Raw genomic sequence first — 14,975 nt, 5'->3', positions numbered from 1 at the left:
GTACTGCAATCACTTTTGAAATCCGTGTTGCTTATTATTTGATTTTAATCACCCATCCTTTTGGGATGTGAAATTCGGGTGCCTTCGCATAAGTACCATATTCAAGCCTTGAATCTATATCTAAACCGTCTATATATATATATATATATATATATATACATACATATATATATATCATCATATATATACATATGTACTTTTATGTATGGGTTCACACATGCAAATGTATACATAGTATATTTTATAAAAGAAGGTATACATTTTTATTATAAATTTACAATTTTAATCTGCCTGTGATAAGTAAACAAAATGGTCACTCCACAAGTTTATTTCTTCTGCCCTTAGGGATTAGTAAATTATAGCTATTTATATTGTACACAAACTATGACTGAGATAAATTTGAATGTGTAATTTGCTTAACAGTGTATATGCTGAAAGGTGGGATAAACATTGGACACCACTTTTTCTCCCTGGGTGGCTTACTGCAACCATTGAAGACCTGCTACAGTGGTAGAAAGACTTCCATATTGCCCTTGGCCTGAACAGCCACCACACCAACACTCTTTGCACCCATCAAAATGAAGAGATTTGATCACTCACTACAGACTAACTACTCAGATATGAGTTAATGCTGCTGCTGGTGGTGATGACAATGAAGACAATGGCAATGATGACAGCATATTTTGATAAATGAGGTAATTTATTCAATCCTAGTGTATTTCAGTGTGTTTGTGAAAATGCCAACAGTGCTATGTGGAAAGTATGTTTTCGATGGAAATATTAAGAACAGAATTGGAATATAGTCACAATATAAAGTTGATCAATCCAATTAAAAATACATGGTAGGTGTAAACAGAAGTCATATTGCTTCTCATATTATTCTCATGCTCTAATGCAGAGATCTACTACTAAGTATATGAGAATATTTTATCTGCAGTTTTAAAGAACTCTGTCTGCAAACTGATGCTGATACTACAAATTTCATATTTTTATTCTGACTATAATTTTACACCTGTATCCATCCAATGCAGTTGTCTGCATTCCAACTTTTAAAGGTAGCCATTTCAAATGTTTGAATTGCTGAATGAACAAATTTTAATAGAACGGTCAGGTATTAAATAAAAGAATTGCCATTCAATCATTTAAAACTAAGGATACATTCCAATAAAGTTTGACACCTACCAGTGAAAGTATTGTAATGACTTTTTCTTCATAACAAACTGTTGTTTGTACCAAGTTCTCATTGTGTTAAACAAATAATGGGTACATTTCTCTTTACATAGGACTTAAGAAGAATTGTATTCAACCCTATAAGCCAATGAAATTCTTATCAGTTTTATCCTACTTTCATTCCTTGCCAGCTTTGTCAAACTGGTCCACATAATTCTGTGGATCTGTCTTGACCATCAATGCTACATAGTAACAATACCAAGTTACAGCAATTTGCTACTCTCTTTTTCTTTTGCTACAGTCAGTGGATGAAATGGAGTAAAATTTTCATACCTTTAACCTTTCACTTGTTTCAGTCATTTGACTGCAGCCATGCTGGGGCATTGCCTTGAAGGGTTTTAGTAAAACAAACTAACCTCAGACTTATTTTTGTAAGCCCACTACTCTTTCTATAAATCTCTTTTGCCAAACTGCTAGGTTACAGGGGCATAAACAAACCAACATTAGTTGTAAAGCAATGGTGGGGGACAAACACAAACACACACACACACACACACACACACACACACACACACACACACACACATAGTTAATAAAAAAAAATGAAGAAAAAGCACAAGGAAAAACAACAACGCAAGGATGTGGTACATGCAAAGTATTAGCAGATGCTCAGGGAAAGAAAGGAAGTTAGTTTTATGTTTTGAGCAAAGCTCTTCTTCAGAAACAGGAGACAGAGGAAATTCCAAGAGTAAAGGAAGATGGAGGGAAAAAATCACCAACAATCTACATGTGGTTATATTTTGAAATGCATATATATATATATATATATATATATATATATATATATATATATATATATATATGGGAGAATATACAAAAAATAACAACAGACGAGGACAGGTGGTGTAAATAACAAAAGTATATATTAGTATGACGCTCGGGAATACGGAAAGTCTTTGACGTTTCGAGCTACGCTCTTCAACAGAAAGAATACGGAGACAAGGAGAAAAACACGGAGAAAAAAAAAAAAAAAATTGAATAGTGTTCAGTCAACGGTCAATCATATATATATATATATATATGTATGTATATACATGATGGGTCTCCTTCAGTTTCTGTCTACCAAATCCACTCACAAGGCTTTGGTCAGCCTGATGTTAGAGTAGAAGATGCTTGTCCAAGGTGCCTCACAGTGAAACTGAACACAGAACCATGTGGTTGGGAGGCAGACTTCTTACCACACAGCCACACCTGCGTCTATGCATAAAATATAAATATTATTTCTAGCTTAGGCACATGACATAATTTTTTATTTGTGTGTGTGTGTGTGTGTGTGTGTGTGTGTGTGTGTGTGTGTGTGTGTGTGTGTGTGTGTGTGTGTGTGTGTGTGTTCGTGTATAGCAGTTAACTGATAACATTGGCCATAGCATTTGACTGACACTTTATTTCATTGACCCAGAAAGGATCAAATAAAGTACTAAATGTGATATTTGATAATATTCTCCCCACAATTATAAGCTGAACACTATTTGTGTGCAGTTAAAGAAAATGTTTGATCCTTACTTTAAAAGGGTATTCTTCCCTTGATACCATATTGCATGTGACTAATTTTCCCATGAAAATTCCAGCTTTGTTGTATTGCATTGAGATGCTGTCACTTTGCCGTAAGGGTCTCTTTATAGCAGGTTGGGCGTCGCCAGTGCAGCACTTTGACTCTTCGTTTTCGTTCGTATTGTTAAAGAAACACGAATGCGAATTACCTGGTGGACTGACACCTTCATAAGTCATTGTTACCATGACAGAGATTTGAGAACCTAGAAAATAGTATCAATAGACAATGAAATCCTTCTGTCAAGAATACCAGATAAAAGCTAAAACAAAAACACAATAAGAGTAAAGAAAATAAGAAGAAAGCACACATATTTTACTTTTGTCAGCCACATTGTTATTGATTCTTGAAAGCCAAATATGAAACCAATTCCAGAACAATTGATGGATATTTTAAAACAATCTGAATATTGGTTGCTTACGTTGGTACAAGGCAAGAAATTAATACAAAAGGAAGTTTATTCAATATCAAGGGACAGGTAAATATTTTGTAACACTACCAGGATTGTTGTTGTTGACTTCTACAAGCACTGCATGGGGATGTATTGTATACATGTGCATGCATTTGGGTATATGTGTACACATGAGTGTGTATGTGTATATATATATATATATATATATATATATATATATATACACACACACACACACACATATATATACATATATATATATATACAGACACACATATATATATATATATACACACACACACACACACACATATATATATACACACACATATATATATATATATACATATATACACACACACATGCACACACACACACACACATACACACACATATACGTATGAGCTGTGTTCAAAAAGTATCCGATTTTATTTTTTTTCCCCATCAAAACTAATGCCATATGGGCAAAATCCTTTAGGTGGGAGGTGATGCCACCTTCCTGTGCTTACGTGAAAATTTTCGTGCCAATAGGCCGTATCAATTTCTGGCTGTTATGCCTACAGTACAGACGTGTACTGTGCACTCATTGGATTTTCATTTCCTCTCTTCCTGGGTTTGTTGAGTTGGGACCTACATCGTGACCTCATCAGTGCTGGTCCCACAATGAAGCACTTAATCCACACTGTAAAGAGACTGGTATTAGGAAGGACTTCCAGCCGTAGAAACCATGCCAAAACAGACAGCAGAGTACAATGCAGTCTTTGACTGATTGGGTCCTTAGCAAACTGTCCAACCTATGCTAGTTTGAACCATGGACGTTAAATGATGATGATGATGATGATGATGATGATATATATATATATATAAATGACTTTGTGATTGGAAAAAAATGGAAATCAGATGGTGCGACGTCGGGAGAGTAAGGAGGATGAGGAAGGATTTCATAGCTGCAGAAGTGTGCTTTCATCTGGGCAACATGCACATCGTGAACTGAGATGTTGTCTTGGAAAAGGACGATTCCTTTGGTCAGCATGCTAAGCCTCTCTGTTTTGATGACGTCCCGCAATTTCTGCAGCAGAGAAGCATAATATTTTTCATTTATTGTAGTGCCCTTTGCCAGTAAAATCTATCATCACTACTCCGTGCTGGTCCCAATAGACTGTGAGCATCACCTTGCCTGCTGAGGGCGGACACAAGTCTTCTTTGGAGATGGTGAGTTATCATGCTTCCATTGCTTCGACCGGACTTGAGTTTCCAGATCATAGTGATGAACCCATGTTTCATTTTGTGTGATAAGTCTGCCGAAAACGTCCTCCTCGTTTTCTTGGCACATTGCCAAAAGAGCCTGGGAGCAATTGACTCGTTCCTGCTTCTGAAAAGGTGTGTGTATCCGGGGAATCCATCGCGCAGACAACTTCCGCATGTGCAAATGGTCGTGATTTTTTCCATGGACCCTACTCTTATCTTCACTTCTTGGGCTAGTTGACGAATAGTTATGCGGTGATCCTCCAAAATGCCAGCTTCCACTTTATGGATGGTATCGTCATCAATGGTGAAATGTAATCGTCCAGGAATAGGAGCAGTTTCCACCGATGTCCATCCACATATGAACTGGCAATACCAGTGCTTGATTACGTGATATGATAGTGCATCGACACCATAAACTTCTTTCATCTCATCGAAAGTTGCTTTTGGTGTACAACCTTTCAAGTATAAGAGCCCCGATCACTGATCTGCATTCAACTGCCTCATTACAACACCTTAGGCCACTTCAGCAGCCGTAAAAGACAAACGAATACTAGTGGAAAGCTACAATTTACTATGTGACATGTAGAGACGTATAATTATGCCTGTACAAGTTCCGATTCCTGCAATAACCGGAAGTGGGTCAGGAGAAATTTTTAATGAATACCCCTTGTATGTATGTGTGTGTGTGTGTGTGTGTGTGTGTGTGTGTGCATATTTAAGTTTTGTCGTGAAGAAAGATGGTCGTTTTCCAGATCTTGGAAATATGGCAATTATCAAGCAATTACCACCACCCACAGAAGTAACTAAATTTACGTTCTGTTTTAGGAATAGTTAGTTATTATTTGAAGCGGGATTATCTCTCAGTTATTGGTGACTGTTTAATGATGGCTAATTGTACTTTATTCCAAACAGTCTTAAAAAGTTGGTACTTAACCAATTTCATGCACACCATCTAGGAACTTCAAGAATGAAGGCTTTAGCAAGAAGCTATATTTATTGGCCGGCACTTGACAAAGTTATTGAGTCTCTTGTGAAAGCATATTCAAAATGTGCAAAAGCCTCAAAATTACCAATTCAGGTAAACACTCCTTGATCAATTCCCAAAGCACCAAAGTCTAGAGTATACATAAGATTTTGCAGGACTTTATAATGACAACTACTTTTTTTTTATCATGGTCGACGCAATATCTAAATGGTCGGAGGTCTTCATTACGAGTCAAACAACAACTTCATCCACAATACAAAAGCTACGTCGAGTTTTTTTAAGATTTGTGTTACCAGAAGTTTTAGTATCGGATAACGGTCCACAATTCACTTCTCTAGAATTCACAATATTTTGAAAGTAAAATGGTATCAATCTTGTAAGAACTCCTCCACATCATCCACAATTCAATGGGTTAGCAGAGAGATTTGCGGATAACCTTAAGCGGGAGTAGTAAGCTAGAAAACAATTTGCAACTTTTTTTAATGAACTACAAAATAACACCTAATGCACCTGTGCCTGGGGGCAAGTCACCTGCATAAATAATGTATCAGAGAAAAAATCGCTGTGTTTTTAATATGATGAAACCTAGAAATGAAAAACATTCACCAAAATTAACTAATATACCAAGGTACAGTAGGAGAGATCTAGTATATGTACTTGATACTTGACCAGGTCATTCCAAGTGATAAGCTGGTCAGGTGATGAAGCAGAAAAGTATCATCATGTTTGAAATATTAGTCGGGCCTTTCACCTTGATGCGGTATGTTAAATAGTTAGGATGGAGGAGAGAGCCGTCAATACCACTATTTATGAATCAAGATCAAAGAAATACGATAACTCAAGATATTCAAACTCAATTAGAAACTATTTCGTCAAATTTAAGAAGGTCCACTCAAAATAGAAAACCTGCTGAACATGTAAACTCTCAAAATAAAAACCACTTCATTAAATTTATGACGGTCCAGTCAAAATAGAAAACCTGCTGAGCATATGCAGGTAAACCCGCAAAATAAACTTATTCATATGCTAACTATTCATCTTTTAATGACAAAGGAGATGAGACAACTCCAGTTGTCTCGATACAAAACATTGTTTATTAAGTATCATCCAATCAATGGACATGATTCTATCATGTGAAGCTTTTCACTCCTACATCGTTTATTATTTATTCATGTCCAAGGGGATACTTTATTGACTCTACCAGGTGACGTTAATTATGCAGCAACTCATTGTTGTGAGGACTAGATCATCAGCATATAAGAATTCCCATTGATAGCCAGTCTTAAACTCTTCAGTGATGGCCTGGAGGACAATGATGAATAGAAGAGGACTGAGAACTGAACCCTGATGGACTCCTACCTTCACTCTAAATTCATCACTGAAGGCATTGCCAACTCTCACTTTACTTATAGCATTCCTGTACATAGCTTGAACAGCCCGCTCAAGCCATTTATCTACACCTAGTTTCCTCAGAGCCCACTAAATGACCGAATGTGGTACTCTGTCAGATTCTTTCTCCAAATCAATGAAAACCAGGAATAGTAGTTTATTTTTATCCATGTATTTCTCCTCACTAGGAAGATTTCATCAATGGTCTCTCTCCTGGGCACAAAACCAAATTGCATCTTACCCAGGTTCACTCTACCATGGATCAACTGAGTTATAACTTTCTCCATGACCTTCATAACTTGGTCCAAATGTTTGATTTCTGTTAGGCATCACCTTTGCCCTTATAGCAGTTTATAGAGACACTGCTACGCCACTCATTGGGTATATCATCTACCTCTTTGACTCGATTAACTATCTAAATGGTAACCATGTATCCTACTTCGTCAGATATTTTGAGCATCCCTACCACTATCTCCAATGAGCCTGACACTCGACCCGTCTTCATATTCTTGATTACTTTATCTACCACACTGCTGTCAACCTAGATTACAGGTCCTTCTATCGGGTTAGCCTGAGGTAATCTCTGTTCATTCCATGTCCTCCAAGTTCAGCAGCCTTTCATATTAACACTTCCACACCAACTTCTTTTGTTCAATATATATATATATATATATATATATATATATATATATATATATATATATACACATATATATATATATATATATGCACACATATATGCATGCATATATATACACACACACACACGTATATATATATGTATGTGTGTGTGTGTTTATGTAAATATAAATATGTGTATAGATATATACATACATGCAAACATTCTATCGTGTGTATATAATATATAGGAATTACCTGAAAAATCTCGCGGATGAATGTCGTCGACTTTGCCTCTAGCAACAGCTTCTTGGCAAACCATGAAATAAGTAGTGCTGATGACTTCGACAATACTTCTCACTGACACCTTTATTGTATAATTGCCGACAGATGTATAAGTGTGGTCAAAGACATCAGGTTCATGAGGACTAATACCTATATAGTAAAAGAAGATTATGAGGAACTATCATTTTTGTTTATTCACAGGTAATAGATAAGTTTTGCAAAGTAAGAAAATTGATGCAAGCGTGGCTATAGACATTTGTATGGTTACGTGATTAAGAAGTTCACTTCACAACTACATGGTTTCAGGTTCAGCCCAACTACATGACACTTTGAATAAATGTTTTCTACTATATCCCTGCGTCAATCAATGCTTGTCATTGAAACTGGTAGAGAGAAACTGATCAAAGTGTGCGAGCGTGTGTGTGTGTGTGTGTGTGTGTGTGTGTGTGTGTGTGTGTGTGTGTGTGTGTGTGTGTGTGTGTGTGTGTGTGTGAGTGCACGCACATCTATGTGTGTATGTATTATGTACGTAGGCATTTATAGGTGTATGCAAATGTGCATTAATGTTGATATTCTGTCGCTAATTACCAATTGAACGAAATGGTGGTAATATTCATTTAAATTACAACTTATTACTCAATTCATTTGAAGACCTTTGAAAAACAAGAAGTCTTCCTGGAAAAGCAGATAATTGTTGGCAATAGAAAGAGCCATACTAACAAATATAGGAGACTAGCAGAGATACCCGGCGTTGCCCGTGTTACATGCAATTGAAGGATGAGACTTTTCTCTTATATTTCCTGTAAGGAACTGGAATAGATATGATTCGAATTTCATCAAAATTGCACATGAGGGTTCTTTCCCTCTTTACACACCCTAAAAAAATTCTAATCATGAGACATGTATCCCATACTATTAATCTTTATGCACATATTCCAAAATTTCAGTCTTCTAGAACCTGTAAAAAGGATTTTGCTCCTGAAAAATGGAGCTCATGGAGCTCTAAAATGTGGGAATGAAGGCCCCTATTGGGGGTGGGTGTGTTAATGTCAACCAGAGAAGTTGAATTGTGGGGAATGTTTATAACTTTGGTCTTATAGTATACCTGTATATATATGTGAGAGTATAGTTTCACATTAATAGTTTCAGTATGAAATTGAAAGTATTAAAGTGAAGGTATATGAAATTACAGTAGCGACATGTTATTGTTTCACTTTTGAAATGTAATACTGAAATAGTGGAATAGTTTCAGTGTGAAAGTGAAAGTATCTGACATTACAGTAGAGAGATGTTATTGTTTCACTTTTGACACATAATACTGAAATAGTGGAGGAGATATGATATTGGTGTGGGCTCGAACTATGCAAGAAGTTAAAAATTGTTTTGGCCTAAGACACTACATGGACCCTAAGTAAGGCATGTCTTAATTTCAAATGACATTGGTTGTGTAGTTCTCGAGTTTTATGGATTGACACAGACACATATTCTCATCTTTATATATCTGATATTTATGCGCATATTCAAAAATTCTAGTGTTATGGACCCTGTAAAAAGGATTTTGCTCATGAAGAATGGAGCTCTTGGAGCTGAAAAATGTAGAAGTTAAGGCCCCTATTGGGGGTGGGTGTGTTAATGTCAAGCAGAGAAGTTGAATTGTTGGGAATGTTTTTAACTTGGGTGTAATATGTATTGTTTGAATTTCTTTGAAATAGGAAATATATGTATGTTCACTGGGTTTGTAAAAGAGAGTAAAGCTACAGGAAACCAAAAGACGAATGATCACGATAATCAGTCGGCTACCCGAGCGTAGTCGTTATTACTCCCCAATGTAGGATTCCTCACCATACAGGTGACAGGCACAGCTGTAAGATGCATTACGGATCTATAGCAACTGGAAGGGCATGACCCAATTGAAATAAGAACGTGTGACGTTTGGAGTAAAGGGAAATGAAAGTGTCGCCTCTGGAGTTTGCAAATGACCACTATACCGATAGGTAACTGCAGAAAAAATTTACAATCAATAAATGTCTTAGAACAACCAGTCACTCATCTGGGAAGGCCTTGAAATCAATGTTACCAACTGGGGACTATGTGTGACCCAGTGATAATAAAAAGTGGAGGCAAAGATGCGTCTCATTTTCTTGACAATCTATGCACCACATTGCAGAAATCACAATGTAAGTATATCTGAAAAGATAGTCTTACACTGTTGTACCATTGAATTACAAATAATGCTCATCTGTTATGTTTGGGTGACCCTATAGGTTCCAATAGTACAACTGTATTCGTCTTTGCTTAGGAAAAATGACTAAATTGTGGGTGTGAAGTCCCCATGAAGGGGTCTTTGTGACTTCTAAGAAGAAATTTTAGAAATATTACTTTATTTGTGTGTAATCTGTATGGTTAAAATTTCATTAGCATCAAAAATATATGAATTTTCATGGTGGTTATGGCCGTTATGCCTTGAATATAATTTCTAAATTTCATAAAGATCCATTCAGTACTTTTTACGTAGTTTTGGATAAAAAAACAAATGACTAACGTGTGCGTTTGTGTGTATGTGTGTGTGTGTGAGTGTATATATGTATAGATATCTGTATGCATGTATATATGTGTATATATGTGTACATATTACATGTACATCTATATATACATCTACACATATGTATACATATACATGTATGCATATAGATCTATATCTCTATATATATCTATACATATACGTGTACATATACGTGTACATATACATCTATATGTATACATATACATCTCTCTCTCTCTGAAACCATTAAAGTGAAAGTATCTGTCATTATAGTATCGAAATGTGATTGTTTCAGTTAGTGGAATAGTTTCATTTTTAAAGTGAAAGTATTTGACATGAGTGTTTTTGTTTCACTTTTGACACGTAATACTTAAATAGTGGAGGAGATATTATGTTGCTGTGGGCTCGAACTATGCAAGAAGTTAAACATTTTTTTTTTGACTAAAACACAACCGGGACCCTAAGTAAGGCACGTGTAAAATTTGAATGAAATTGGTTGTGTAGTTCTCGAGTTTTAGGGAAACACACACACACACAGACAGACAGACAGACACACATTCTCATTTTTATATATATAGATAACTCTGAATATGTTTCAATATTATTACTATCTCGTCAAATAAGCATAGCCCTCATCAAACAAGTCAAATTAGAAATGAGAGAATCACTCAGTAAATGTCCAGGATTGGTTGGTGGAGGAAAATAGAAGCTGTTGGTTCACTATTACCAGATGAGATGAATATTAAGCACAATTCAAGACTTTTGGTGGAATGCTGTTCATTTTTAAATCAATTCTAGTGCATTACTGCGCATTATCTCATTGATCATGGAAGAATGAAAGGCAAAATTGACACAGAAAAAATTTCCACTCTAAAACTAAGTCAAAATCAGTACTTAATTTCATTTCTTCCTGCAGTGTACAGTTTCTTATAATACTCTACTGTCTGGTTGAGGCATAGCATTTAAAATACATAGATCTTAAATAAAGACTGCAAAGATATGGCAAAAATGCTACTTAAACACCTTGCTTGATCAGTTTTTAAAATTTTTTCAGTGATATAGCTCTGCTCAACCACCAGCGTTTGAGAAGACACTATCTTCAACAAAATTAAACCTTGAAGGATTTTAGTCAAACAAATCGACCCCAGGACTTAATTTTTAAGCATTGTATTTATTTATATCTCTTTTAACGAACAGCTAAGTTATGGGGACGTAAACACACCATCACCGGTCGTCAAGTGGTGATGGGGCGCAAACACAGACACAAAGACACACTCACACACACACGCGATGGGCTTCTCTCAGTTTCTGTTTACCAAATCTACTCACCAAGTGTTGGTTGACCCGAAGTTATAGTAAGAAGACACTTGCCCAAGGTGCCACACAGTGGGACTGAACCTGGAGCCGTGTGGTTGGGAATCAAGCTTCTTACCACACAGCCACGCCATGGAAAATATATTTTTCATGGAAATATCAACCACAGAAAAGGAATATAGTCACAATATAGTGTCTGTCAATCCAATAAAAAATGTATAGCACAGATTTCGTATTGTTTCTTGTATGAAAATATCTGCCGGAACGTATTATGACTTAATAAATCTGAAAATCAATGGGAAAATTAATTTTGCACCACAGGGTTTCATCTTACAGCAAGTTTTACAGGAACGGGTGATTATTTCTGTAACTCAGGTTTTCTACAGTTGCCTCATAGTCTGTGATTCCACTTGTCTAATGACAAATTAACAATGCCAAATTATCCTGGGTAATGGTTGAATAGCCGAGAAAATCTTTTGTCATCATAAATTTCTGATAATTCACTTTCATGTTATTCAATAATTACCTTCTTTCATATAAATCCAAGTGTACAGTAGTGAACATTACTTACCTATTCTTGGTGTCTCCTTGATCGTGCCGTCACCCATGTCCCATGTGATATTGACATTTGTGTTGCCTCCTCGATACAAAAATATAGAAATCTGTACGGCTTCATTCAGTACAGCATAAGGTGGATTAGATTTAATGGTAAGATCTTCAAACGGCTCGATAATATCCACCACTGTTTCGAGATCCGCTTCATTTACCTCATTGCTTACGGTTGCCGTTACATGAAAAACGCCGATGTCTTCATAGGCATGGTAATATACATTGTTCAGATCAAAAAAAAGACTGTCCGATTTCCCATCTCCATAGCTGATGTTTACTCTGGCATCGGTAGGAATTTGAAGACTGGCCAAAACAAATTTGAAATTGACGTTGGCAGGTGGTGTAAACATGACAGGACTGTTACTTTCTAAAGTCAGATTTTCAATAGGAGCCAAAACTAATAGGTTATGTATAAATACTACCTTTTTCTGTTTGTTAAAAACATTTACGACAACACTGTAATTTCCTGCAATGTTGAAAGTATGAGTTGACTGATCTGTATCATTCCATGAAGTATTAAACGTTTGCCCGTCACCATAAATCCATTCAATTTGCACTCCTGATCCAGTATCCTTCGTTACTTTATATGTCACATCTTCGCCGATTTTTATTCTTTTCTTTCCTCCAACCACCGTAGATTTAGCTCCTGTTATTTCTTCTTCCACTCCAAACTCAAACGTTTCTGTTACATTTGAAACTGGATTTGTTGCAGATATAATGACATAATGTAACCCATAATTTGGCCAGTCAATTAATTCTGTTGAACCAATTTTTGTATCAGGGTTATATGTGACTGGATAGTCTACACCATCTAAAGTTAACTCAAATGAAACTTCAGATCCAGTAGCGATTGAAAAATTGATAGCTTTTTTCTCACTTTTAAGTACTCCCTCTTCGACAAGTTTCAGTTCTGTAATTGGATCAACGACTTTTTGCTCAACAGAAAATGAATTTTGTGAAATGTTATTTGAACAAGTTATTGTGACATCGTATGTGCCTCTTTGTTGATATCTGTGTGTTGAAGTAGCCGTAGGTGCAAAATCTGACGTGCTCAGCTTGGTGTCAGAACTGTCTCCATAAGTGAGTGTACATTGAAAGTGGGAACCATTAGATTTACTAATTTGAAAAATAGCATCTTCTGTTGTCGCTATGGGTTTGTTTTCTATTTTCAGATCTTTGACAGCTTCTTCAACAAAAACCACCGTGTAATTTGTTTTCCTACTCAGCAGATTCCATGCAGATACAGTAATGTTGTAAGTCGCTGGTTGTGTATAGACATGAACGATTTGTGCTTCTGTGGTGTTTACTGCAACGCCATCGCCAAAATCCCATTCATAAGTTACTTTGTTACCTGTAAAGAAAAGGAGCCAGAGTAAATAAGATGTTATAATGTTCATGAGACGATAGTACCAGCAATTAAATTTAACTTTCCATCTATATAAAAATGTAATATATATTTTAGTTGCATGTTTGTGTGTGCGTGTATGTGTGTGTGTGTGTGTGTGTGTGTGTGTGTGTGTGCATATGTATAAGGACAAAAGATGAAGAGCACTATGACCAGAAAATGCGGGGAAAAGTGAAGAGTTAGTCTCAGAACAGCTACCTAATCTAAAAACTTTCAACTGAATAGAATCCAATAAATTAACACGTGGTGATGTTCAACTCAGGGAAGGATTAAATCTTCCATTCTAAAACAGGTACAATACGGAGAACGTCTGCACAGTTTCCTTACATCCAATTTCATTCACAAGGATTGGGTTGACTCGAAACTATTGAAACAGCCACTTCCCCAAACTGCTAAGTAATCTCCTATCGAATCTAGAATCATGTAATTGCAAGTGCATAAACGATTACTTTCTAGTCAGTATTTTTCTATCCTTCCAAAAGACCTACCATTTGTGATGTACTAGTTAAATACTTTAGGTAACGTAATTTTAGGTTCTAACATTCATAATATATTTAATTTGATATTTACAACATTACTTCATTTAATGTTGCTTCTTTAGTCGATGTGTAAACTGAAATCTATCATTTCTTCAAAATCAGTTCACATTTCTATCGAAGAGAAATTGATTCTTCGTCATAAATGATATTTAGCTGCATCATACAAGGGCACCTAGATGATAAGGCCCTCTTTAATAACAAGGTGGATTGAGGTCATATAGAATTGCAGGCTCTGCTTACAAAAACAATAGCGCTATTTGTATTAGAACTGAAATCCACCCGCATATATAAATGGTTTATTTGGGAATCATTTTAAGTACTTTTTTTTTCTTTACCGAATTCAAGCCGGTCACTAACAAAATGGCAGGACAATTCTTGGGATTTATGGTTACCTGAATTGGAGGATGTATGCATATATGTGTGTGCATGTTGTGCACATACGTATGCATAGGAATAAACTTGTACTCGTGAGTGTGCGTGTCACAGTAGAACCTCAAGACATTACAATTTTCGAATCCTAGGACTCATCGTTCCGGTCACCCGGCGTATAATTAACCGAGGTCACAACATTCCCACTAAACAGAATGCTAGTCCATTGCAGGGTTACTCATTTACAGCTTGATTGGACAGGAGCAATGTGAAATAAAATGCTTTTGCTCAAGAACACAATACAATGTCCAGTTCGGACAGATTTCTCCCTACCATCTTCAAAAAGAATATGGTCAAGTTTGGAACTCCTTTGATCACAGATCTGCTCAATCAGGGCTGATCCAGAAGAAAATGATAACAGCAGTAACAGCACCAGTCTCCAACAAAGATAAAGGTATAGAATTCGGCATAGATGAGTGCG

The 14,975-nt window shown here is 36.1% G+C and overlaps 1 protein-coding gene across 2 annotated transcripts in view; it reads right to left on the bottom strand.

The window, feature by feature from the left end:
* The window catches only part of LOC106877357 (polycystin family receptor for egg jelly), a 140,664-nt gene that overhangs the window by 74,172 nt on the left and 51,517 nt on the right, over window positions 1-14,975 (bottom strand). For both annotated transcript variants that reach the window (XM_014926242.3, XM_052967101.2), the window contains exons 8-10: window positions 12,144-13,532; window positions 7,690-7,866; window positions 2,734-2,984 (exon numbers count right to left, since the gene is read on the bottom strand). In XM_014926242.3, coding sequence (XP_014781728.1) covers window positions 2,734-2,984; window positions 7,690-7,866; window positions 12,144-13,532 — 1,817 coding nt within the window. The remainder of the gene's footprint in view (window positions 1-2,733; window positions 2,985-7,689; window positions 7,867-12,143; window positions 13,533-14,975) is intronic.

This window comes from Octopus bimaculoides, chromosome 4 (genome assembly GCF_046866305.1).
Source record: "Octopus bimaculoides isolate indiv1 chromosome 4, ASM4686630v1, whole genome shotgun sequence".
NCBI classification, from domain to species: Eukaryota; Metazoa; Mollusca; class Cephalopoda; order Octopoda; family Octopodidae; genus Octopus; species Octopus bimaculoides.
The sequence above is the reverse complement of the archived record's forward strand: the minus strand, read 5'-3'. Positions and strand labels throughout refer to the sequence as shown.